The following is a 26,760-nucleotide window of genomic DNA, read 5'->3' on the forward strand; positions in this document are numbered from 1 at the left end:
CCTGCAACGTCACGATGCCTTCTTCTACAATATAGAGAGGGAAGATGCATTTTATTTGACTTTATATATGTACAGGATAGTGTCAAACGGGTTGGAAATTATTTTTCAAGGAAATAAATGACACGTGTTGACTACTGAATAGAGAAGTCCAATGAGGACTCGAACGCTAAAATTGGAGTTCATGATATTATCATGTGTATAACGTCAGTTTTGCTGTCTGTGAGTGGCACTTAGTTTGTTCTATCTTCAGAAAGGGTCAAGAAAGAGAGATTAGATGATTAAACTGTCAATTATTTATCTTTAATATGTAGTCAACACTCTTACTGGGTTGTTCATCAACCTTGTTAAAAATAATAATAAAAAAAAATAAAAATCATCAACATGTCGAGGACTGAAGCTCCACAGCGGTTTATCTTAGGTGACAGTAAATGGCGGGAACCGAACCACGCGTACCAAGTACCGAACTCACAGAAGCCGAACGCTTTCGTTGTCCTTTATTTCATAATGTCAGCCCTATTACAGCCTTCAAAAGAGGCCCCAGTCAGCCAAGTCATGTCGGAAGTGATCGCAAGAACCAAAATCGAGAAGATTCTTCAAAGGAAACCGTGGAAAGAAAAAGAAGAAGAAAAAAAAAGCAATTTCGCGGCTTCCGTAGTAACCGTCATATATTTGAAGTAAGTGTAAAGTTGAAAAATAGAGACGAGTTGAATCGCAGTCAACTTTTTTTTCTCTTTTTTTTTCCCGGTTTTGTTTTATTTTTTACAGCGCATCCTGTACGTGGCTCTGCTCATGCGTGATGAGTCTCAAGTCTCGAGCTCCACACTCTGGACCGCCACTAACGAACGCCTCTGTACGCGTGCGGAACAAGTAGTTTGTGGTTCTGGTCTGCAAGAGAAAAAAAAAAGAAAAAAAAAAAAAATCCCCGGTCAGCCCGAGACCGGAGCCGTGACCGTCGTCACCCAACCCAGGACCGGGGAGCAGCTGGACCTCTCTTGAGTAGCTCTCAACTCCGACAAGAACCACTCAACTAACTGGCAACCAACCAGGATGAGAAGCCGAGAAGACCTCCAGCAGGTCTGAGCCCCGGACGCCCCGGACGCCCAGTGGTGGGACCATGGACCGGATCGGAGTGTCGTTCCTCGACCCTCTGGACGACTACGAGCTGATCCATCGAATCGGCTCCGGCACTTACGGAGACGTGTTCAAGGTGAGTGAGTCACTGAAGTCATCTGGTCGTGAACGCGCCACCGACGGATTCAGAGTTGATGAGCAAACAGACAAACTGCCACCGATTCTCACTTCCTGTGTGTCGTGGAGGTTGATGGTCGCTGGCAGCTCCAGTGCGCCGCAGCCTCGAGGACCGAGATGTTGATGTCGTACGCCGTTGGTGGAACCTCGATCGGCTGAGCTTTGAGCGTTGCATCAGAGTGGTGCTCGGTGCTCGGTGCTCGCTTCACGCGCTGGCACCACCCGCGTTGCCAGCGCGTGAAAAATGACAATGAACGTTCAAAACGTAAAGTCTGGATGCTCAAGAGAGCAACGTTTCACGTGACTAACTTGATTTCGCATATGAAGTGTGCAATATTGATTGAAGTGAATCCAAAAATCGATTACTGGCGTGTTTCACTTTGATTTGATTTGATTGATTGATTGATTGATTGATTCCGAACATGAGAGAAAATGAGAAAATAAAAGGGAATGCGAAAACCAAAACATACGAAAGGAAAAAAAAAAAAGAAATAAAAAAAATAGGATAAGTAAGCAAACAGCAGTGAAATATACATTAAAATAATGTCGTTCATGTCCGAAAAGGTGGAAGGAGGAAATATAAACGTATATGTACCCACCCCTACTTGAAGAATTTAAGTATTGGTTGTAATTCTGTGTACTTTTATTTTTGCTATTACTAAACACTACTTAAACTCTTTCAAGGCTAATAATAGGTCAAGCCATTGTCAGCACAAAGACATGGAAAAAGTAAAACTTTACAGGAACACGGCTGAAATTGGAGAAACGTGCATATTGTGACATGGTTTAATATCTACCGTGTTTGGAGGACGAGGAAGGACGAGGAAGGATGAGGAAGATCATCAAGCAAAATTGATAAATGATGCTCATGACGGAAATATTCCTTGAGAAACTTTTGATCGTTTATTTGCGCATGTGTACACACACGCACGCGCACACACACACACACACACACGCGCACACACGCACGCGCACACGCACACGCACACACAAATGCTGGCTTGTGGAATCGCAAGTTATGGGAATTCATAGTTAATTTTAGGCCCTGTCTTTGGGTTTCATTCCACTCAGTGACATAAATGGCAGGATGTGAACTTCTTCCTGTGCTGCATCACTCTGCCATTGTTCTCTCTGCAGAAACACCCCAGCCTGGGGAGGGAGTGAACCGGCACACTAATAACACAGTGAACACAGGCCAGGGGTAATACAAATATTAAGACCTGAAACAAAGTTTGAAATTAGATAGATAGATAGATAGATATAAAAAGATAGATAGACAGATAGATATAAAAAGACAGATAGACAGATAGATAGATAGATAGATAGATAGATAGATAGATAGACAGATAGATAGATAGATAGATAGATAGATAGATAGATAGATAGACAGACAGACAGATAGATAGATAGATAGACAGACACTTTCTGTATCCAAAAGAAGGATCTTTGTTATTTCCAGTTCATATTATTCTTCCACAACCCTGAGTGCAGGAGGAGGCAGGTATAGAAGATGCATGGATGGATGGATGGATGGATGGATGGATGAGTTATTCTGCATGCAATTCAGCTGCTGAATTCCCTTTTGACCCCTGGTGCAATCTAATCAGTATATTCAGCAGTAAGTAGCAAGAAAATCAAATACTGGACACTAGAGGTCTAGGACCAGGACTGAGACTAAGACTAGGGAGGGGCAGTCCTCGTTCAGCCTGGCTTCAAAGCCTCTCTGCTCCCCTCGAGAAGTCTGCTGCTGCACAGGAAGTGACAGGAAGTGATGTGTTGTCGGTGGTTTGTGACAGGTTAGCCAAACACAAAAGGTGTTGAGTGTTTGTCTGTCCGTTAAATCAATGCAGACCACAGCCTGTGGGTAAACTGTCCTGCTGTGTATTTATAGCCGAGCTGAAGGAAACCTCTTGGTGCGTTGTTTAGATTTCACACTCAGGCTGCTTCCACTTCCACGCTGCTGATGGGAGACCAGCATCAGCGTCGCTTTTGGCCATGCTTGTTGACTGGGCACCACTTTCAATGCAGTCACTCGCACATTTTCTCCCCTATGTCAACTGTTGGGTTCTACCAGGCATGGGCAAACTACAGCCCAGGGGCCACGCGCCACCCACACAGCTTTTTAATCCGGCCTGCCGAGCTTGAAGAAATGATATTAATAGTAAGTGAGTCATAAAGTAGCTGCATTTCATCCCTGTTTTCAGTGTTTTGGCCTGACTGTCCACACGTTTTTTTTAGCAAGTGTCCAAACGGGATGTGGCTCTGTTCAGACTGGGCCACCTTAGTGACCCGCCTGCCAGGTTGCTGTAGCAACGACGTGGGAGCGGAGGCGTGGTCCAGCGGAGCGTGTAGCGTGTGACCTCACATCGATGCGACAGCGGCACTTGTTGCGATAGACGCCCTCCGGTTTGAAACTCCCTCCCGAAAGTGGTTTCAATCCGTTTTTGCAAAAAAACACATTTCGTGTGATTTGTGACGGTTCAGACCACAAAAGAGCCGTCCGGTTTCAATCTGGACGGGCAAACAATCCGACTTTGGCAGGTCGTCTGAACGAGGCTTAAGTCGATGCTGCCGGTGGAAGGGAAAAAAGCCCAACTGTGAAGTTATTCACAGCTAAGAAACCAACAAAGGAGGACCAACCAGCTCGACGCCTGACCAGCGTCTGTTGTGTCCGTATTCTATCGTTTGGCCACTAGAGGCCGCCAGAAATGGTTGCGAAAAGATTAAAAGTGATTGGCTGTCAATATGGAAAGGAACACAGATGGAAGCCCTAACCCTCTGGTGGAGTCTCAGGACCATCGTCATTCTGTTCCCTAATTTAGTCTCTATTCCACAATAAAAACAAACAAACAAACAAAAAAAAAAACGCTAGCCCATTTTCTATCATGTCTAGTCAAAAAAATATATACACACACATATATATACATAGTGTGGCGACCCACCTGTTGCCTGTTGAGAAACATCGGTCAGTCTGATCGTCTGCTCTGATCTTCACACCTTCAGCCCAGCGAGGTGTGAGACAGACCTCAGAGGTGTCACAACTCACTGAATGAAACACTCATTGCTGCACCAGCATGAGCTTGGTTTTCACACAGAGAGCCGCCTTCCCATAATGCTGCTGGAGATCATTGATCATCAGAGCGTGGTGATCCTGTAAGAGGTGTGTTCATGTAGGAATATTATTGTACTCAACTAAAACTCTTTGAAACTCATCGAGGAAATGTAGCAATAATCAAGGTGATGGTCTGTAGGATAAATAAAAGCATATCTTCAAAATGAAAAAAATGAAAAAATGAAATAAAATGCACAGTTTGGAGCAAAATTGTGACTTCCGTCTCCTCCAATCTCAAATCCTCTCCTCTCAGCCCACAGGTTTTTACAACACTTGTTGTTTCTCTGTTTTCGCTTCCAGTTGCCTGCTGCTCCGCCTCCACACTGTTTTTAAAATCTCCTCCTCAGTAGCTGGCTGCTAATCGCCATGTCCACCTCCTTCCATCCCCCACCCTATCATGTTGTACAGAATCAACACGCCTTTGATAATGACTTGTCTTCTCAAACGCAGTGGGAGGCCCTGGATGCACTGCAGAGGTTGCACCTGTCAAACGGACAGACTAATACGCTCAATCCAGTGTGTGTGTGTCTGCCTCGGTGAATGTGCAGAAACTGATGCAGCTTTGCACGAAACAATAGCCACACACACACACACACACACAACCTAATGCCGAGAGGCTCCAGGTGGTAACTCTGCTTTCTGTTTTATTGTCATTCAGGAATCAAGACCTTAACTTAATTAACACCTCCATCACTCTTTTACACTTTTACACACACACACACACACACACACACACACACACACACACACACACACTTACTCTGTAGATATTGATTCAGCCGGTGTAGTTCTAAATTGTTATCATTTCAGGTTGAGCTCCATAAAGACTGTTACAGTGACTTTACTACGACTGCAGTCAAAGGAAGCTTTGCGGTAAAGCAGGAAAGAAAACAGGAAATGAATGCAGCCGAGACACAGATTGCGTTGAAGGGACCTGCAGATGGTGTTGGTTGTTGCTCTCGATTTGTACAGGAAGTCTGAAGTAAAAAAAAAAGTGCCAGGCCCTCTGACGTCAGTACAGTGGCTGAATGGGAATGAGGCCTGGCTCAGGCTGAGGAGCTCAGGGTGAGGAGCTCAGGCTGAGGAGCTCAGGCTGAGGAGCACAGGCTGAGGAGCTCAGGCTGAGGAGCTCAGGGTGAGGAGCTCAGGCTGAGGAGCTCAGGGTGAGGAGCTCAGGCTGAGGAGCTCAGGCTGAGGAGCACAGGCTGAGGAGCTCAGGCTGAGGAGCACAGGGTGAGGAGCTCAGGGTGAGGAGCTCAGCGTGAGGAGCTCAGCCGAGGAGCACAGGGTGAGGAGCTCAGGGTGAGGAGCACAGGGTGAGGAGCACAGGGTGAGGAGCTCAGGGTGAGGAGCTGGGTCACCAAGGAGGAGCTTGGAGTAGAGCTGCTCCTCCACATGGAGAGGAGCCAGCTGAGGAGGCTCGGGCATCTGTTTGGGACGCCTCCTGGACGCCTCGCTGGAGAGGTGTTCCAGGCATGTCCCACCAGGAGGAGACCCTGAGGAAGACCCAGGACACCCTGGAGGGACCAGGTCTCTCGGCTGGCCTGGGAACGCCTTGGGGTCCCGCCGGATGAGCTGCAGGAGCTGGAGATGGATGGATGGGTGGGGTTAGGTTTAGTGTGTTAGGCAAAGATTAAGGTTTGGGTTGTTAAGGTAACGGCTGGATTAGGGTTTGTTTAAAGCAGCAGAGCAGCAAACAAAATTTGTAATAGAACAGTTTTTCAAGAGAAGAATCCGAGTGACTTCAGTGCAGTCGTCCCTGAGTTGTTTCAGTCAAATTGAATCAAAAAGATGTTCATAAATAACAGTTTGGTCCAAAAGCATTAAAACCTTGATTTGATGTCTCGTGTTGAAGAGGTTTGCTTTTTTTCCTTCTTTGATGTCATCCAGGTTGTAACCTGCTGTGAAGGACGGTCCATGAAAGATCTAATGATATCCCAGCAGAGTCTGGGAATTTGTGTTGGGAATGACATTACCTCAAATGATGTTGATGACCTAAATCTTATTCTTCCTTGCTAGGCTCGGAACATCAGGACGTCTGAAATAGCGGCAATCAAGATAATCAAGCTTGACCCAGGTACGATCCAAAGATACCCACCAACCTTCAAACATGGTTGTCACTGGCACCTGCTGTATAATATGATACAATAAACTTTATGACTCGACACTGGATGTTTTCCTTCCTTCGGTGGTGCTACATCCATATCACTCACTCACACGCTCACTCACTCACTCACTCACTCACTCACTCACTCACTCACTCACTCACTCACTCACTCACTCGCTCACACACTCACACGCTCACACACTCACACGCTCACTCACTCACTCACTCACTCACTCACTCACTCACACGCTCACTCACTCACTCACTCGCTCACTCACTCGCTCACTCACTCACTCACTCACTCGCTCACACGCTCACACACTCACTCACTCACACACTCGCTCACTCGCTCACTCACTCACTCACTCACTCACTCACTCGCTCACTCGCTCACTCACTCCCTCACACGCTCACACACTCACTCACTCGCTCACTCGCTCACACGCTCACTCACTCACTCACTCGCTCACTCACTCACTCACTCACTCGCTCACACGCTCACTCGCTCACTCGCTCACTCACTCACTCACTCACTCACTCGCTCACACGCTCACTCACTCACTCGCTCACTCGCTCACTCACTCACTCACTCACTCACTCGCTCACACGCTCACTCACTCACTCGCTCACTCGCTCACTCACTCCCTCACACGCTCACACACTCACTCACTCGCTCACTCGCTCACACACTCACTCACTCACTCCCTCACACACTCACTCGCTCACTCGCTCACTCACTCACTCCCTCACACGCTCACACACTCACTCACTCACTCACACGCTCACTCGCTCACTCGCTCACTCACTCACTCCCTCACACGCTCACACACTCACTCACTCGCTCACTCACTCACTCCCTCACACGCTCACACACTCGCTCACACGCTCACACACTCACTCGCTCACTCGCTCACACACTCACTCTCTCACTCACATACTCACTCACACACTCACTCACTCACTCACTCACTCACACGCTCACTCGCTCACTCACACACTCACTCACTCACTCACTCACTCGCTCACTCACTCGCTCACTCGCTCACACGCTCACACACTCACTCACTCGCTCACTCGCTCACTCGCTCACTCACTCACTCACACGCTCACACACTCACTCACACGCTCACACATTCACTCACTCACTCACTCACTCACTCACTCACTCGCTCCCTCGCTCACTCACTCACTCGCTCACTCGCTCACTCACTCGCTCACACGCTCACACACTCACTCGCTCACTCGCTCACTCGCTCACACACTCACTCACTCACTCACTCACTCACTCACTCACTCACACGCTCACACACTCACTCGCTCACTCGCTCACTCGCTCACACACTCACTCACTCACTCACTCGCTCACACACTCACTCGCTCACTCGCTCACTCACTCACTCGCTCACACACTCACTCACTCACTCACTCACTCACACGCTCACACACTCACTCACTCACTCACTCACTCACACGCTCACACACTCACTCACTCACTCACTTGCACAGTCAAGTCAGCCAGAGGAAAAGGCCATTATAGGTTTTGCATGACTACTCCAGTACTTGCATGCTTGTCTTTGGACTGTGGGAGGAACCCGAAGAGAACCCGAAGAGAACCCGAAGAGAACCCACGCAGACGCAGGGAGAACAAGCAAACTCCACAGAGAGAGGTCTTGCTGTGAGGTGGCAGCGCGAACCACTGCGAACCACTGCGCCACCGTGTGGTCCTTTCCTTTTTCAATAAAACACAAATTATTTGTCATTTCCTCCGATAACTTTTACTCCTGTGGGTTTTCATGGCACACACCAAACCTCCGTATTACCTCAGCGATGTGTGGAGGTTGTCAGGTAAACCCAAGGTAGGCTTGAGGTATTCCCAGATTATAGTGTCGGACACACCGCGGTCACATTTATGTTTAATTTGGTCACGCATGACCTTGAATTTATTAGTTGGCAGCAAAAGGAGTGAAATTACAGAGCACCAGGCATGGTTTTACGATGGGATTTGGGTTTTTCAAAAGGTCTTCCAGTTTGCATGGATCTGTGAATGACAATAGGCGCTGCGGTTGTTGGAACACTGAGACAGAAAGCACTTCTGTCTCCCTCTGTCAGGTGATGACATCACATCCATCCAGCAGGAGATCACCATGATGAAGGAGTGCAAGCACAAAAACATAGTGGCCTATTTGGGCACTTACCACAGGTGTGTCCCATTCATTTCTGGACTTTCTTGATTGGTTGGTGGATTCATGAATTTATAACAGTTTTTTTGCATTTAACTTTAATTTTACGTTCTCCTACTTTTAGTTTTTATCTGTGTAGAATTCGGTGCCTCTGAATATGATTCCGTTATTGTGGTTTGTCAGAAATACCAAACTGTGGATCTGTATGGAGTACTGTGGTGGAGGATCACTCCAGGATATGTATCATGGTATGTACCATTTACAAATGTACTTTTGATATGATTGCTTCAGGTTTTGTTATGTATCACATTTTACTGTAATACATTATAATAACTAGCCCACTTTGAGCAATTCATTCATATTTATAATTTGTAAATGATGGAGTAGGACAAGGGTTAGCTTCCGCGAACCATAATGAATCAAGCATGAATATACAATGAATAAACAAATTTCTTAAAGACCTCACTAACTAAATATCTTACGATGCTCCTGAACACATCGTCAGTGATGTAATCTGGTGTCCTCGGGTGTCTAAGGAAATCAGGTCACTCCATCGGGGCCGATCAGACCGCAGTTGGTGGCATTTTCTTGCCGCTATCAACATTCTCTCTGGATCCAAACACATGTCTAGGCTCTCAACTAATTCACGAATATTCTCGATGGCTCTGCTTCTTGCTCCTCCTGTAATAGTAAGTAAGAGGAGCAACGGTTGAGTGGATGACCCACAAATCCTCTGCAGCCAATATCAATGGGTGTGCACTTTGCCTAATTGCTCTCAACCTTTGATGATCAGATGCTCACATTTAGTCCTCTTCCTTTCATGGGCCTCAGACCAGACCACTCTAGCCAGATCTTCCTTCCTCCACTGCAGCCCTCACATCCTCTTCCTGGATCAGCTTTTGCCCCCTGCACTCCGTCCACCAAGGTTGTGGGACCATTCTCAAGCCTGCTCTACCAAAGGCCATCGTGGCCACCACATCTTTGTGGTGCAGCCGGGAATCCATCCAGCACAGCATACTGGGCACTCCAATTCCTCCCAGCCCTCACCACTATTCCAGCGAGGGCTGTAATGTTTTTGGAGATGCTCAGCAGTGAAATCATTCTGAACTGGTCAATCTTCTGAATCCTCTCTTGAGGCATCCAGACTCCTTCAGAGCATTTCCCCTGCCGCGCCACCTTTCACTGCCCTCCAAAACCCATTGTTTGCCAGTTTAAACATGCCTATAAAGAAAAAAACAAACAAACATTGCTTTCTTAACTTCCTGTGGAAAAGCATAATAATTGTTGTGTTTTGATGCAATTTCAAAATGCAGTAGACGCTGGCACTGTAAGCCAAAATCAGTTGTGCGAGCTGTTATTCAAAGTTGTCTTTACAGTGACGGGCCCACTGAAGGAGAAACAGATTGCATATGTGTGCAGAGAAACCCTGCAGGTAAGGATTCCTTTGCTTTTGACTTGGGACACTTCTGTTGACGCCCTGCTGCATTTGCTGTGTAAAAATATCTACACAGCAACCACTTTGATTCAATTGGTTAGTTAGCGTGTAACCAATGCAGGAAGTTCTGCTAGTAAATCTTTTATTATTATTTTTTTTTTTTCAGTTTATAGAAATGAAATGTCATAAAAAACATTTTGTTGAATTGCACATTCTCCATGATAGGACAGAGCGCCAACCCACCTGTGCTGGCCTAAATAGCTTTGAGTTAATACTTATCTGGGAAAACAACAGCTATCATGTTGCAGTTTTTACTGTTGAGCGGGATTGTTTGAGGATTTGATGAGCTAATCAAAGCTCTGGGGACACTTTGCTGGTTAAACTGGTGCCTCTGACCGATGAAACTACTCAAACGTAAAGCAAAACGATTGAGACTTTACTGACTCGAACCCTTGAGCACAAATTAAAATTCTGTGTTTTCTGTTTTTATGCAGGGTTTACATCACCTGCATCAAACTGGCAAAATGCACAGAGACATCAAGGTATGGCACACGTAACACACACACACACACACATACATATTTACGTGTATGTTCTTACATATATTTGGGTGTGTGTATACACGTCCATTACATGTTAATCGCAATGAGATTCAAGATAAGGCATAACTTGCTCATTTCTATTGAATGGCAAGCCCTTCGTCCCTTCCATCCACCACTAGTGGGCTCCTCCAGCTGGAGTGCTCACGTTTCCACACTGCATCCTGCTAACGTCAACTCTGTTCATTTTACGCAAATAACACCAAGTTAACGTCAAGTTGACGGTTTAAGCCAAGAAGAAATATCAACTTCTAGAATATTTTCTCTAACTTTCATTTGCCATCGAGTAATTGTTGTATTTGTTTCGAATAAGAATGTCATCAATTTACATATTGCAATTGAATAACAGCGCATTGCAACGTGTGTGTCAATGCTGACAGCTCTAATATGTATGTGTGTATATATATATATATATGTGTGTCTGTGTGTGTATTTATGTGTATGTAATCTATTTGTGCTCGTTCTCTCTGCAGGGCGCCAACATCCTTTTGACTGAGCGAGGAGACGTGAAATTGGGTCAGTGGTTCCGATCTCTATATATGGACACACAAACACACAACTGTGCACAGACGCTGCGATGCTCGTTCAATGAGCGATTCCTCGTCAGTCAGATGTGATTGTGTAGGGCACGGCAGACACGCCAGTGCTCCAGCGTGACCACCAGTCTTTGTCTTTGTCTCTTGTGTCCAGCTGATTTTGGAGTGGCAGCAGAGCTCAGCGCCTCTGTTGCCAAGCGCAAGTCTTTTATTGGAACCCCCTACTGGTAAGACAATGATGCTGCACTCTGGTGTTTTCATGAATTAATGTGTATTTAAGTCGAGTGGTATTTAATTGTTGATGCATTACTGGTTTGTTTGTTTGTTTGTTTACTTAATGTACTTTTCGTCTTCAGTACTTTATCTTCAAGATTTTGTGACTGTTGAACATTAACAATGTTTAACAAAAAAACAGTGGTACCAAATTTCAGTGCAGAGATTTTCAGTCTTTGTTTTATTTCTAGGATGGCCCCAGAAGTGGCTGCAGTGGAGAAGAAAGGTGGATACAACCACCTGTGTGATATCTGGGCTGTTGGCATCACCGCCATTGAGCTGGCGGAGCTCCAACCACCCATGTACGACCTCCATCCAATGAGGTGAGTCAGAATTGACCAGGCCCGGGCGAACTGTGAGAGAAACCAGAGATTTTTCTAGCGAGTCGGTCAGCAAGAGGATACAAAGGGCTCAGCATCGGTAGGGTGTGTGATGTCATCGACTGTACCCCCAGATGAAACAGCACCACTAGAGTGTCACAGCTTCCCGGACTGGGCTCTTTGAGTTCCCTTCGTCAAAAACTGGACTTCTTTCTATTTTTTTTTATTAAGATTATTGAGATTATCTAGAAAATTACGAGATAGCCATTTACAATTTCATAAGAAATTGTTATTGAAATTACAGTTGTGGTAAAGTTAGATTAAAAAAACAAAAACCCTCAACCACCAAATGACATGGAAACTTTCACATCAATGCGCCGGAAGGAGCAAAAGCTTGAGACATTTTTCCATTCAAATGTCCACAACTGGTCATTTCTCCCTTTCAGAGCACTGATGTTGATGTCCAAGAGCAACTTCCAGCCACCAAAGCTTAAAGATAAAACCAAGTGGTGAGTTCTTTAGAGCCTGCGATCCTACCTAGCATCTTTTGACCCTGGAAGTTTTGTCCTGTTGTTGTAATCGTCCTCTGCCTGCAGGTCTGTGGCCTTCCATAGCTTTGTCAAAATGTCTCTCATCAAAAACCCTCGGAAAAGGCCGTCAGCTGAGACTCTGCTGCAGGTTGGTTCCCAACTAAACCTGAATAAAGTTTTAAAAAAAGAACTTATTTCTAATTTACAGTAACTTGCTTTCTGCTGTACTCACTAATGGGCTCAGTTTGGCTCATTTCAGCAGGAATCAGTCGGAGAACAAAGCAGTCCTGCCAGCTTTCCCCTCTGTTGTTCACCCTGCCTCACATAAGATTCCACTGTACGCTGATGATGTCTTAATCTTTGTAACTAAACGTGTGCCCTAAACCCTGATTATGGAGTTTTATCTGAAAAGGACAGGGCCAACTGCACTTGTACTTACTGCACTATTATTAGTTTCTACTGCATGCCTTTTTAAGTTGGTTTTCTTTTTTTCAAATGTGTGTAAGAACACTGACTGAATCCAGGAACACTTCACTAAAATAGAAACGTTTCTTCAGGAGCAATGGATTTTTCTCATCTTTTGTTCTTAATGTGAGAGAGTCGCTGTCTTGTTTTAATATTTGCATAGACTCACAAATTGTAACTCCTTCCTTCAGCACACTTTTGTGACACAACTGCTCACCCGCAACCTGATCATTGAGCTGCTCGACGTCGCCAACAACCCCGAGCTTCACAGCTCCCACTCTCACGGCATGGACGACACAGACCTGGAGGTCAGTCAGCACTGCCAGCAGTCAGATTCTTCACTTGACTCAGAAGTTAAATGTTGTGCTTCTTGTGACGGCGACGCCCACCGTATCGGTGTCTTTGATGGCTTGTGCAGGTTGGGGAAGTCTCTCCAGATAAGATCCAGTCAGCCGGGAAGCACCTGCCTGCAGAGAGGACACTGTCTGAACAACAATGTGAGAGCACTTGCACACTGACACTGCACGGCTGACAGTATGTATTCTAACTCCAGATGGGGGCTCAGTTTCAACGCTTGCCCACACTATTGACCGTCTGTACAGTTACGGGTCACCAGTTGCATGTCTAGTAGCTTCATTGGGCCACAACCAGGGTGGAGTTCTGGACTGAAGCTGCCAACCGTCTTTTCATTTCTTCATGTTTGGGTGAATATATTCCCTGGGGGGGTCTCGAAGCTAAAAGTCAAATGACGCTTTCCTCTTGTAATTGTGTTGATTGCACTTGTATCTGCAGGTGATTTATTGTCAATATGGTGCTCTATTAAGAATTGATTCTCACCACTACTGGATTTGAAAGTGCTACTATTCTTCTTGGGTACGTACGTTGCGTGGAGAGTGGAGAAGAAGAGCCCCGGCAGTCCCATCAAATGAAGCAGGGCAACGGGCTGACAGTCAGCCTACAGATTTTTTTCTGCTCTTCTTTAACCCATGGTTCCATGCGGAACAGTGTCTGCGTCGGGAGTTGGCACTGGCAACACGCCACTGGTATGTGGCAGACAAGAGGGTCTTTCATGACCTACTGGAATGACTTCACACTGGTGCTGCTGTCTCTCATGGCTTTCTACTGTCATCCTCTGGCGTCACACTGTGTCCAGTAATATCTCATCAGACACGTTGTTCCTGTCGAGCTGCCAGCGTATTGCTTTGGATTTATTGTTGTTTGTTTGATTGTTTAATTCATTAGTAGCCAGAATCCAACGTTAACATTACATTGTACCGACCGGTGAAGGGCTTTGCTCTTTATCCTGCTCCCTGTAAATTCAGTGTTAGCTACCTTTCCACAGTTCGATGTTCAAAAGGTTGCAAAAGTGTTGTTCAGAAATCAAGAAGGAGGAGTCAGCCAGGGTCTCCAAGGAAAAGCTGCTGTTTATTGTACAGCATTCAAACCGAACACCTTGCAGGTCCTTAAACACCGGGCAACAGGCGGAGTGACGCAAATAAACAATGCCAAAATGCAAATTTTTCGTCGGCGTCATCGACTTGCCAACATCATTTTCATTGGTCAGAGGTCCAGCCGTTCGTCTTTTCGCCTCTGAGACACGAGAGGAAAAATAACAGCCGCTTTTTTGCTTGGTGGAAATTCACTGCTGGTGTGGAAGGTTGCATCGACTTCAAGAGGTTTTCAAAAAAGCAAAAGATGGGTGGATGGATGGATGGATGGATGGATGGATGGGTGCGTGTAGGATGGATGGATGGATGGATGGATGGATGGATGGATGGGTGGATGGATGGATGGATGGATGGGTGCATGTAGGAGGGATGGATGGATGGATGGATGGATGGATGGATGGGTGCGTGTAGGATGGATGGATGGATGGATGGATGGATGGATGGATGGATGGATTGAGGGATGGATGGATGGATGGATGGATGGATGGATGGATGGATTGAGGGATGGATGGATGGATGGATGGATGGATGGGTCGATGGATGGATGGATGGATGGATGGGTGGATGGATGGATGGATGGGTGGATGGATGGATGGGTGTGTGTAGGAGGGATGGAGGGATGGATGGATGGATGGATGGGTGCGTGTAGGAGGGATGGAGGGATGGATGGATGCATGGTGGATGGGGTTAGGGTCGCGGAGTGGGCTGTATTTTGATCTCTCTTGTCTCTCTTCATCTTCACTATCTCCCAACACCTGTTCTTCCACCATCCTGGACAGCTTGCTGACTTGTTTTGAGCGTTGAGTTTTCTCTCCCAAACAGCTGTGATGTCTTTTGGAGCATTGAACTTTTCTCACAGACGCCTGCTTATCTCCCGACACCTTCTTTACCTTCTCTGTGCTTGCTATTCCTCCAACACTCCCATCTTGCTCTTCCCAAACTCTACAGAGTCGAGAGGGTTGCAACTGGCTGAAAACTTTGCACTTTCATGAAAAGATTTTTTTCTCCACTACTTTTTGCAGTTGACCAGGTGAAGTTTGGGCTCCCACTGAGGAAAGTCACTGAGCCCTACTCAGATTCGGTGAGGCAGTATTGATTTTTGCAAGTGATGCACAGTTGGTTTCTCACGCCAATGTAACCTCACACTGTTTTCCTGTCTCGGCAGCGGCCTTACGATGATGACTGGAGTCTGTCAGGAGAAGACGACTCACCGTAAGACTTCTTTCATTGTTTCTGACCCGTGCACGCTGTTCTTAATGTATCTCTGCTCCAGTGGGTGGAGCCTTCACTTCCAGTTGGTGTCATATGACTCTCATTTTACCGTCTGCTTTCAGCATGTTCATCAAGTTCAGGTCACAAAGCGTTGAACCTGGAATATTTTTCACTCTGCAGTCACAATCTCACTTTTGCCTCCTCAAAGTGCCTAATCTCCTTAAACTCAACCTCGCGGTCAGACATCGTGTGTTATTGTACAAGATATAATACTGTATGGTCCAGTAGCATGCCAGCCTGTATCAATCAAAAAAAGGATCACCGCAACATAACCTGGATTTGCCCTAAATTGACCTCCGAAGTGACGGCTAAGATATGAGAATAAAGAGTAGTTTTGTCCATAAAACCAACAAGCATTGATGAAGCATTGATCAAAATATATTTTTGCATGCAAAATCTCCATTGTAGCATCAGATTCGAGGCACAAATGTTATTGCATACAATGTGGCTGCATAAAGAAACATTCTGTGCACAGACTTCCTACTAGGACGAGTTCTGTGTTGCCTTGGGGTCATCAAGTGGGCCGATGCTCCCTCTTGGTTGATTGGCTGATGGGTCCACTGAGCCTCTGGACTGGTTTTGTGATTATCAAGGTCCTTACACAGCGGGCAAAAAGCAAAGTGAAGCGAATAAATGATGTGAAAATGCACATTTTTCGCCGGATGATTTTCTTGTGCACACCTAGCGCGAGGCAAACGTGCGTATAAAATTCGCTCTTTCTTTGGCGCCAAAGGAGAAACAATGGAGTGGACGACATCCTCAAGTGATGGTGTCCTGCTGATGGTTGGATTAAAAAAATAAATAGAATAGAAGTCTTTGGGTTGACCCAGTATTGTTTCTTGAGAGAGGAGATGGTTGAGTTCAACACCACCATCCAGCAGCTCAAATCTGAGCCAGTGAAATTTGGCCACTACTACAGAATGCAGAGGGAGAGAACATTACCCAAGTTTTGATGTGACATCATCGACTTGCCAACATCATTTTGATTGGTCAGAGGTCCAGCCGTTTGTCTTGAGAGTGAAGAAATAACAGCCGCTTTGTTGCCTGTGTGGAAAGTTGCATTGACTTCAAGAGGTTTTGAAGACAACAAATTATTCACCGTGCAAATTCACTCCGGGTGTGGAAGGACCTTAAGTGTTGTGGTCTGGCTTTATGGTTGGATTGTTGGTTATATGTGAATCCAGGGAGGCAGAACCAAGGAGACGCAAAGTCACCAAGTTTATTCTCAGGAGTCAGGAAAGACGTCGCACAACTTTCCGACGTCCTCCTGACAGCTGCTGGTGTATTTAACATCAATATTAACGTTATTTAACCATTTGTCCGCTGAAATCCAGCAGTTGATGATTAAGTAACACATTCCAAAGCCCACCAAATGACTGAAAGGGTTCCTACGTATTATTTTTGTCAATGGAGGTCTAATACTCAAACTAAAGTAGCCTTGAACTGAGGCGGTGACCTTCTTCAGCCTTGGAGGTTATGAGTTGCGTGGACCTGCAGTTCCTTCCTTCCCATTGTGCCGGGCCATTCAGGCCACTAGTCAGATAAACACCAGGTCTTCCTGTTGCAGGAGCCTGTTGGAATGTGTGGAACAAGCCCTGCAGCTGAGGTAGGAAATGTCCATCAACTCCAGCCGCCTGCTAACAGCGCCCCCTGTCACTCGCCATTCCACACAAATCCACCTAAAACAAGCCGCTTGTGATTTCTTTGTTGTTGTTTTTTTTGTTCCTTTCAGTGAAAATCAGCCTTTGCCACAGTCAGTGGGTTTGTGTTCAGTCTCTACTGATCCTACGCCAGCGTTGCACTACCATAGGATTGACAGATTACTCAATGCAAACCTGCTGATTTTTAATCTTCATGTTTTGCTGCTTTTCCTGGTGTCGATTGCGCTGTTTGTTGTGTATTCGCTGCTGTTAGCCTGCGTTAGCATCCTCCACATCCGCTTGTGTTGCTGTGCATGTCGGCCTCCTTTGATTTCTACCGAGGTTCTGACCCGGATGTATTCTTGTCTTTTTTCTTTGTATCTTCAGGAGCTTAACCATTGGGAGGGCACCATGTAGTGATGTAAGTGATGAACACACTGTGGAAGCTACTGGGTCTCGGTTGCATAGCAGGAAAGGGCTGTTCTGATTGGCTGTTTGCTAAGTATGTTTGCTAATCAAGCCACTGTATTGTATGTGACCCCAACATTTGACCACAGCTGCATCTCAATATCATAATCAATCAATCAATCAATCAATCAATCAATCAATCAATCAGTTAATCAATCAATCAATCAATCAATCAATCAATCAATCAATCAATCAATCAATCAAACTTCTATTTGCAAAGTGCTGAGTCACAACCAAAGGCACAAACAAACAAAGCTCTTTGTACAGTCAGTAGAAAACCAACTGAAACCCTCCAGGGCAGCAGGGGGCGACAGTGGCCGGGATAAACTCACCTGTGGGAAGAAACCTTGAGCAGATCTGCACTCCAGAGGGCGCTCATCTGCTGTGACCTTTAGGTTGGGGTGACAAGGAATCCAAAAATAAAGAGCAACGGCGAGAAGTAGTCAGTATAATAAGTATAATTACACAGCTCTCATAATCTAGATATGAATATGTATGTATACTGTATATGTGTAGATAGATAGATAGATGATAGATGGATGGATAGTACGGAAGCGCATTGCATTCACTGGACAAAAAATGGTTCAGGCACCTCAGCTCATACTGACGAGAAAAGATCTCGTAAATACGAGATTTTTTTCTCGTAAAGATTTCGTAATGATGAGATCAGGATCTCGCAATGCACTTCCGTACCTGCGCAGTGTTGACGCACTAATATTAATATCATCCTCACTTTTAAGAAATTCGAGTTCCCAGTGTCTCAAACGGAGAAGGCAGTAGTAGCAGATTAACCTCGATAGCGCCATCATGAGGAACATACAAGATAATGTGCCGGAAAAAATGTCTTTCCATTGAATGCAACGCGCTTCCATAAGATAGATAGATAGATAGATAGATATGTTTATGAATGAATGTTATTGTGTAATTACAGCTAAAATTAATTTCAATGTTTCCAATTTCTTTTTTACAAGGGAGAAAGAAAAAATGTTTTGTTCAGTCCATCTACAGCGTCTCTGCCGGCCTTCAGCTCTCTGACGCCCAGTGTGGAGGATCCTCGTCTCACTCCCAGGCCCAGCTGCACCCTCGGCCCTGACAGTGCCACTGCAGCAGACTCTCCCTCCACCGCAGGTACCACATTCAGTCTGGGCCAATCACTGCACCCGACCTTCAGGCTCGTTTGTGACCTTCTGCTTGGAAACCTGTTTTCAAAGGTCCAGCGTGTAATATTTGGAGATTTTGAGGAAGAAACAGCGACATCAAGTGGTTACATTTCAGATTGCAGCGTCTTTCTCTCTCCTCCTCCTGAGTTTGCCAGTGAACTACGGTGGCCTGTGTACCCAAACCTGGATACCTTGTCCTTCTTCTTCTTGGTTGGTTTATTTGAGGACGCCCCCTAGCGTTCAGTCTAAATACCCAAACAATCTATCCTGGGATATCATGGAGGAAACATGTTGCTGCAATGTCAATGGAATCAGTGTCTTTGAAGCCCCACCAGGGTGTTTAGCTCTTAGAACCATCCAGAACCACCCCTGGACCACCCAGAACCACCCCTTAGAACCATCCAGAACCACCCCTGGACTACCTGGGTGTTTAGCTCTTTATTGAAATGACTCTGAAAACACAGAAGAAATGCAGCTATTTTATGACTTCATTACTTTTAATATCATTTCTTCAAGTTCGGCGGGCCAGATTAAAAAGCTTAACGGGCCGCATATGGCCCCTGGGTCGTAGTTTGCCCTGCCTGGTTTTGGGTCAACCCCAAATTCATGTCGAGGCCAAAACGGTCCAACCTAAAAAGCCCTTCTCCTCCTGCTAAGGTCTGTCCAGGTGCTCGGCCACGCAGGACGTGCGACAGCGCTGCAGTGACCCGTGCCTACCAGCAGAGGACACTGTGCTGGTGGATAACAGGAAAGTAAGGGCGGGTTCGCCTCCAAAAGGTCAAAGTTTGCTTTCGCCTGAATGGAGCACGCTGAGGAAGAAGGTGGAGGAGTTGGTGAGTTCCATCGATGTCTTAATGCTAAACGCCACTGTCGCTCTGGACACTTTTATCAACCCTCTGTGTTCTGTTCTGTCTTACGTTTGGGTGTTTTAGAGGACTGACTGTCACGGACTTCCTCCGACCCCTCAAGTCCACGTAAGCATGATTTCGACAAACCCATCATCAAAGTTAAGAAGCACTCTAGCGACGGCAGGAGCTGCACTTGATTCTTCTTCTGCTGTCACTGTGTCCCTCTGTCACCGATGTGCTTTCTGCAGATGGGAGCCTGTTTCTCCAAGGTCTTCAACGGTTGTCCTCTCAACATCCACTGTGCCGTCACCTGGATCTTCCCCAAGACAAGAGGTGAGACACTAGACCCCAGCAACCTCGTAGGCCATCAGGAGAGCGCGCCAGATACATCGAGGTTTTCCCACACTTTGACCAAAATGCCATGAATGTGTATTCTTTTCAAGCAAGACCTCATTAAAAAGTGTCTCTTCAAACTTTCTCAGATCAGTACCTTCTGATTGGTGCAGAGGAGGGCGTCTACACACTGAACCTTAATGAACTCCATGAAGATACACTGGAGAAGGTAAGCCAACCAAATAAGGTCCATGCTTGCTGGAGGATAGAGGATAGAGTGGGTTGAAAAATGTGCCAGAGGGGGGGTAGCGGAGCAGCAGCAGATGGATGGAGTGTTCTGGTGAGGAACCTCATAGGAGGAAACAATCTATCCTGGGATATTATGGAGAAAACACGTTGCTGCAATGTCAATGGAAAATGAAGCAAAGCAAAGTTGCAACCAATCAGTGTCTTTGAAGCCCCACCAGGGTGTTTAGCACCATCCAGAACCAACCTAGAACCAACCTAGAACCACCCAGAACCACCCCTGGACCACCAGGGTGTTTAGCTCTTACAACCATCCAGAACCATCCAGAACCACCAGGGTGTTCAGCTCTTTATTGAAATGACTCTGAAAACACTGCAAACATGGAGGAGATACAGATATTTTATCACCTACTTACTATTAATATAATTTCTTCGAGTGGGAGGGGCCCAATTATAAAGCTTAACGGGCCGCATATGGCCGCCCGGGCCACAGTTTGCCCACACCTGGTCTAGTCGCCTTGACATCGTCATCATTAATGGGCTGGTTTGAAAGACTGGTGTAGGACTTCATCGGTTGTTCTCGTTGTTCATTGGCCACAGTATCTGTATATGTTTTTAAATATCAATATTCCATCATAGTGTTTGGCCTGCTGCCTTTTAATATCACCATTAGAACAAAAGACATAATGGATGCATCTGCACTGTTCAAGGTCGTCAATCAGAAGTGACCTAAGCTTGATTTGGACTCTTCCCTCCCTCAGCTGCTCCCCCAGCGATGCACCTGGCTCTATGTCATGAACAATGTGCTGATGTCAGTGTCAGGTGAGTGTGTGTGTGTGTGTGTGTGTGTGTGTGTGTGTGTGTGTGTGTGTGTGTGTGTTCTCTAATTGCTCTAAGAACCCACTGGTCCTGCAGGAAAGTCCTCCCAGCTTTACTCCCACAGTCTGACGTCACTGTTTGAACAACGAGGTCATCACCTGGTGAAGAAACCCACGCTGTCACTGGGCACCAACCGTTTCACCGAGAGGATCAGTCCCAGGTAGCACGGAACCAACAGAGTTCAGAGTTAGCATCCAAACTCACTAACAGTTGGGCTGAAAAGTGATTTTGTGTTGAGCTGAGTGTCATTTTTCTACTCCACAGCAGGTTTTCTGTCTCCGTGAAGATCCCCGACACTAAAGGATGCAGGCGATGCAGCGTAGGTGAGAGAACCACACTGTTGACTGCAGTCCAGTTTAGTCCAGTTAAGTCCAGTCCAGTTCAGTTCTGCCCAGTTCAGTCATGTCCTGTTATGTTAAGTTACGTTACATTGAGTTGAGTTGAGTTAAGTCCATATCAGTTCAATCCAGTCTAGTCCAGTTCAGGACAATTCAGACAAGTTCACTTAAGCTATGTTAAGTTACGTTAGGTTACATTGCACTCAGTTCAGTTACATTACATTACGTTACGTAAAGTTACGTTACATTACCTTAAGTTAAGATAAGTTAAGTTAAGTTAAGATAAGCTAGGCTAAACTAAATCAAGTCAAGTCAAATCCAGTTCAGTTGAGTTCATTTCCGTTCCAGCAGCAGCAGCAGCAGCACTCACCTCCTCTCTCCTCTCCCTGCCAGCTAGAAACCCGTACACTGACAGCACCTTTCTGTGCGGAGCGGTTCCGTCCGGCCTGGTGCTGCTGCTGTGGTACGAGCCGCTGCAGAAGTTTATGCATCTAAAGGTTTGTGCGAGCACTCTTGTGGAAAAAAAATGTAAAAGAAATTAAATAAATTACATATATATACACAATTATTTTTATATGTACATATATATATGTATATATATGTATACACATATACTTTCTATCATGTCTATTGACTACACACACGTGATAGAAAGTGTTTTACATTTTTGTGGGATAACCTTGGGTCGTGGCTTCATGATGAGGAACGATGGTCCAGCAGTTGACCCCCACAGACTCAACGCTGCCTAAAGATTCTCCTCATTTCACTGGACCATGTGATCACTGGCTCTTATTGTTGCCATACATCTTTGACTTTTAGCACATCGCCATCAGGCTCCCCAACTCTCTGCCCATATTCGAGCTGCTGGTCCTGGGGACGGAGGAGTTCCCCCAGCTGTGTGTCGGGGTGAGAGACGGCGACGACGGCAAACAGGTCCAGTTTGACATCGTAGAGCTCAACAGCGCACCAGTTTCAGCACCAGGTGAGTTGGACTGCTGGTTCTGCTGCGGGTGTTGACAGAGTGCTTCAAGCGTCCAATGATTTTTCCCTCCTTGTTTCTGTGCTGGCGCGCAGACGGCGGTGCCTTGAAGGCATCGCAGGTCACTCAGCTGGACCGAGACACTATTCTCATTGCATTAGAAGGTGAGTGCCCTCCACGGCAGCGCTGAACAGCTCCGGCAGTGATTTTATACAAGATATAATAACGTCCAGTGCTTCTTCTTGAGCAGAAACTGTGAAGATCGTGACCTTCAGCGGGCTTCCGTCCAAGGAATTCGCTGCAGAGTTGCTTTTCGGCTTCCCCATCGAAACTCTTGGTACAAAGCAAAAAATAAATCCCACTGTAAATGAGACTCAATGCGCCTTCATGGCACTTTATGGACTGAAACCTATTGCAATAGTCTGCCTGCAGGACAGCATCCTGGCCTTCTGGAAGCACGGACTCAAAGGGAAGAGTTTCCATTCAGACGCGGTAATTTGCTGTGATCCGGCCGTTTGTCCGTCGTCTACTCAAAGTATTTGACCCGTGCGTCGTTCACTACATTTCAGTCCATCCTCAAACTGCAGGTTACGCAGGAAATAACAGACGAGAGTCGGGTTTTCCGTGTTTTGGGCACAAACAGGTGCGTGAAGACTCAAGAATGAATTGGGAGAGATTCACTATCCTGTCGTTACTTTGACCGTGCCGGATTAGTTTCATCATTCATCAATTCCCTAGATTATTGGTGTCCAATGTTGGACAATTACGGTCCATGACTTTTCCCATGTGGACATTTGCCAGGGACATCATCCTTGAGAGCACGCCGACAGAGGAGCCGTCAGCACTGAGCAACCTCTACATCCTGACGGGCCATGAAAGCAGCTACTGACTTTTCACAGAAGCCTCGTTCAAGAGCACCTCTTGACTCGATGTCTTGCAGGGGCCAGCACCACCTAATCAATAACCTTTTTTCTACCAGCTTGAATAAAAAAAATAATGCTAAAATCTGTCTTCAGCTGATTTTTCTTTTGTGTTTGTCAAACCTATGTTGCGTTATCCTTTTTACAATCAACAGGAGAGAACTGACCTTTTATGGACGCTCCTCTTGTTATTCAATCACGACACATTCGCTACGTTGACTACGGAAGCGTATTGCATTCACTCGGCAAATAAAAACAATCTCTGTTTTTCGTGCTAATTTTTTTCCGCCCTAGCGCCATCTGCTGGTCTAGTTAGGCAACTGCCCCACACTTACAGTTTAAGAATAAAATCTAATGTCTAACAGAACAACGCCATACACCGTACCCTGCGGTGACCCGGTACCGTAGAGAGAAGAAGAGGAGGCATGTGAGGGACGGTCGCACGTTCCATCACCGTAGAGCACATCCATGTCGTAGTCACCTGTGAACTGTTTTCTCGCGGGATTTCAAAATAAAAAAATTTTGCACGAAAAACACAGAAAAGAGGAGAAAAAATTACTCAGGAAAACAAAAAAATATTAGCACGAAAAACATAATTACACTGAAAAACAGATCTGCCAAGTGAATGCAATACGCTTCTGTAGTTTACAACACTCGAGAAAACCGAATTATTGCTTTAGTCCCATTATAATCAGACAACTGAAGTGTAAGAAAAGTGTGTAAGGAACACATTATTCAACCCTTGAATTTGGGTCCAATGTGACCAATTCTTTTTTTTTTTTTTTTTTTTACATTAGAGAACGGCAGAAACACCCTCAACTTTTATCCTTTGACTTGAAGTTGACTTCTAATGGGTCACATTTCAACTCGGCGGTGATTGAAGGTGACGACTTTCCTCCCGAAAACACGGCTGGGTGCAAGTTATGCAGACGGTACCGTAGCGAACCGGTCGAGCTGTTGAACCTGAAGGTGGCGCCGCAGAGTGCACATTTGGCGTCTTTATCACGATTGATTAGTTTGAGGTTGTCCTTCATTTCCTGTTCCTGCGTTTCTCCAGCCGCCAAGATTGGGCAATGGCGCCCTCTACTGGCGACACCGCTCCATTTAACAAACTAACCCGTGTGAAAACGTTCAATTTATTGTGACAAGTTCAACGTAATCGATTAAACTCGAACATCAGTTGTTAACAACCCAAGCTGGAACGAGTTAGTTGGATTGCCCCAGGTGGCTGAATAACGCATCTTCTAATCATTGAAGACACCTGACCTTTGAATTGGCCAATGACAAAAAAAAAACAAAAAAAACACCAAGGCATCATCCAGTTAATGATGTCCACACTCATGTTTCCCCACCAAGACCAAATTAAACAGATACCTTTTTAAACTGGCAATAAAACTTCTGCTCATTGAACAAGACAGGTTAGATTAAAATTGGCTCGTTTATTCGTGCAGGCAAACATTTCAATTTACTGAATTCATTAATACCATTTACAGTTAAAAGGTTAATTTACAGCCATAGGTACACAAGTTGTGCGCCAGCACTCCTCGACCATGGGTACTTAAACATTGAAGGTTTGGGAGCTCCAGGGCCGCTCAAGACCAGCGTGACATCAAGTAGACTCGAGTCAAATAGCACATTTGAAAAAAAAAAAAAAACGCCACAAGAACAAAAACACAATAACTAGGAAACAAAGGGTTAAAAATGTTAAAGTCAGGAATTCAGCATTGAAAGCCCTTCAAACTGTGAGCAACCAACCCAAGAGAAAGTCTCCTCAAAGTGCTCTCTGGTCGCCCCACACTTGGGCCTTGCTGATCTCCAGCTGCTGGAGGTGAAGGGCCAAGGGCAGCAGCAGGTCGCTGAGGTGCTGACTGGAGAAGGTGAAGGCGTTGTTGGCCATGGCCTCTGGAGAGGGCGTGTCCAGCGGAGACGTTGAGGAAGGAGAAGAGGAGAAGGACTTTGCCGAGCCGGGTGAGCCAATGGTGAGCGGGGAGGTTGGCGAGGGCAAACCCAAACTGCCAGGACTACCCGGGTCAATGGACTTGACCTTGGCGGGGAGGCCGTGTTGGAAGCGGCACCGCGTGCCGTAGATGCAGAATCCAAAGGCGCTGAAGGTGCGGCACAGGGCTCCGCGTGGCGTCCACACCTTGGGCTTGGGTCTGCTGATGGCCACGCCCTTCTCCTTCCCGTCTCCAGAGTCCACACATTTGGAGACTTGGAGGTCCTCGCCACCCTCGACGTGCAAGAAGTTACAACGGGTGCCGAAGGGGCAAACGCCCATCGACTGGAAGGTGCGGCAGGGGATGTTCCTGCGGCGCTGGTGCTGGTGCTGGGCGGGACGCTGCTCGGTGGGATTGTGGACAAACAGGCAGCGGCTGCCGTAGTAGCAGTGTCCGCTGGCGTGGTAGCTGCGGCACAACTCCGTCTTGTACTTTGGGTGGTGGAAGGGAACGTGGAGCTCGTGGAGGCCGTGGGCAAACTGACAGCGCTCTGCGTACTTGCAGAGACCCGAAGCAGAGTAGCTGGTACACAGCTGGGTCTTGTAGCGGGTGGAGCAGACCCAAGGCATGCTGGGAGTGGAGGAGTCCACCAGAGGGAGCAGAGCGTTGGCCAGGGAGACGCTACCGCCGCCACCACCACTCGACTCTGCACTCGCCAGCAGGTTGTCCACCATCTCCTCGTCTTGGCAAGAAGGCAGGAACGTGTCGTCAACACTCGTCTGAAAGAGAGAGAGAACAGTTTCATTCTTAAGACGATTATTTTTTTAGTTTAAAAAGAAAGAAAGCAGGCTCAAAGAGCAATGCAACAAAGTCGTTTTCGCTTTTTCAAAATTCAAATGTACTGAAAAATGTTGACAAAAAACAAAACAAAACTGCTGCACCAATCTAATATCGCGATATCAAACTAGGAATCAGAAATCCTGCATCCATAACGCTGCCATTTGTGCACATTTAACAAGCAACTGGATGCAATGCATTGAATATCAACACGTCCATGAGATCTCATTCTCATTTGAAAGCTCCTCAACACGACTGACTTGCAAGGTGACTGTGAAGTAGCAAATGCAGACATCTCAGCAGCCTTAGCATTAAAACACATCATACAGGAAAAGACAGACAGAGGTGCAATACAACTTAGTGATCTCACTTTTTTTTTTTATAACCAACAAAAATCACAGTTTAAATCCAGTAAGTGGGTTTACCTCCAACATCGCTGCCAACTGACCGAGGGTTGTTTTTTCCAATGAATCCACACTCTTGGCTCAGCAGGTCACCTCACCTCACCTGCCCTGCCTGCCTGCCTGCCTGCCTGCCTGTATGTCGGTCTGTCGGTCTGTCTGTGGAAGTGGAGCTGCAACAAACGGCCTGCACCTGCGACCACTGCACTCCGTGCACCCTGTGTGCTCCGTGGAGGTGTCACCGGCGAG

The 26,760-nt window shown here is 46.2% G+C and overlaps 2 protein-coding genes across 4 annotated transcripts; one reads left to right on the forward strand and one right to left on the reverse strand.

The window, feature by feature from the left end:
• Window positions 1–874: 874 nt before the first annotated feature.
• On the forward strand, window positions 875–23,421 carry map4k2 (mitogen-activated protein kinase kinase kinase kinase 2). 3 transcript variants are annotated; one of them, XM_076040418.1, is made up of 32 exons: window positions 875–1,207; window positions 6,380–6,437; window positions 8,577–8,667; window positions 8,831–8,895; window positions 10,024–10,079; window positions 10,577–10,624; window positions 11,155–11,197; window positions 11,372–11,444; window positions 11,682–11,813; window positions 12,257–12,319; window positions 12,407–12,488; window positions 12,997–13,113; window positions 13,224–13,302; window positions 15,276–15,334; window positions 15,419–15,465; window positions 17,093–17,131; window positions 17,553–17,586; window positions 18,605–18,761; window positions 19,451–19,626; window positions 19,726–19,767; window positions 19,890–19,974; window positions 20,124–20,203; window positions 20,982–21,042; window positions 21,136–21,259; window positions 21,364–21,422; window positions 21,831–21,934; window positions 22,257–22,419; window positions 22,512–22,580; window positions 22,667–22,753; window positions 22,838–22,908; window positions 23,004–23,059; window positions 23,218–23,421. In XM_076040418.1, exons 1-32 carry the CDS (start codon window positions 1,115–1,117, stop codon window positions 23,303–23,305), a joined length of 2,601 nt encoding a protein of 866 aa, XP_075896533.1. In that variant the 5' UTR covers window positions 875–1,114; the 3' UTR covers window positions 23,306–23,421. The 3 variants fall into 3 exon arrangements, with proteins under 3 accessions (XP_075896533.1, XP_075896534.1, XP_075896535.1); XM_076040419.1 differs by lacking the exon at window positions 17,093–17,131 and having other exon boundaries at window positions 876–1,207; XM_076040420.1 differs by lacking the exons at window positions 875–1,207; window positions 6,380–6,437 and having other exon boundaries at window positions 8,596–8,701.
• Window positions 23,422–24,755: 1,334 nt separating this feature from the next.
• cth1 (cysteine three histidine 1) lies at window positions 24,756–26,645 on the reverse strand. The gene is made up of 2 exons (XM_076040522.1): window positions 26,536–26,645; window positions 24,756–26,052 (listed from the first exon to the last, which is right to left on the reverse strand). Exons 1-2 carry the CDS (start codon window positions 26,542–26,544, stop codon window positions 25,108–25,110), a joined length of 954 nt encoding a protein of 317 aa, XP_075896637.1. The 5' UTR covers window positions 26,545–26,645; the 3' UTR covers window positions 24,756–25,107.
• Window positions 26,646–26,760: the final 115 nt, after the last annotated feature.

This window comes from Nelusetta ayraudi, unplaced genomic scaffold (genome assembly GCF_046127955.1).
Source record: "Nelusetta ayraudi isolate G7.1 ecotype Tasmania unplaced genomic scaffold, CSIRO-AGI_Nayr_v1 ptg000061l, whole genome shotgun sequence".
Classification (NCBI taxonomy): Eukaryota; Metazoa; Chordata; class Actinopteri; order Tetraodontiformes; family Monacanthidae; genus Nelusetta; species Nelusetta ayraudi.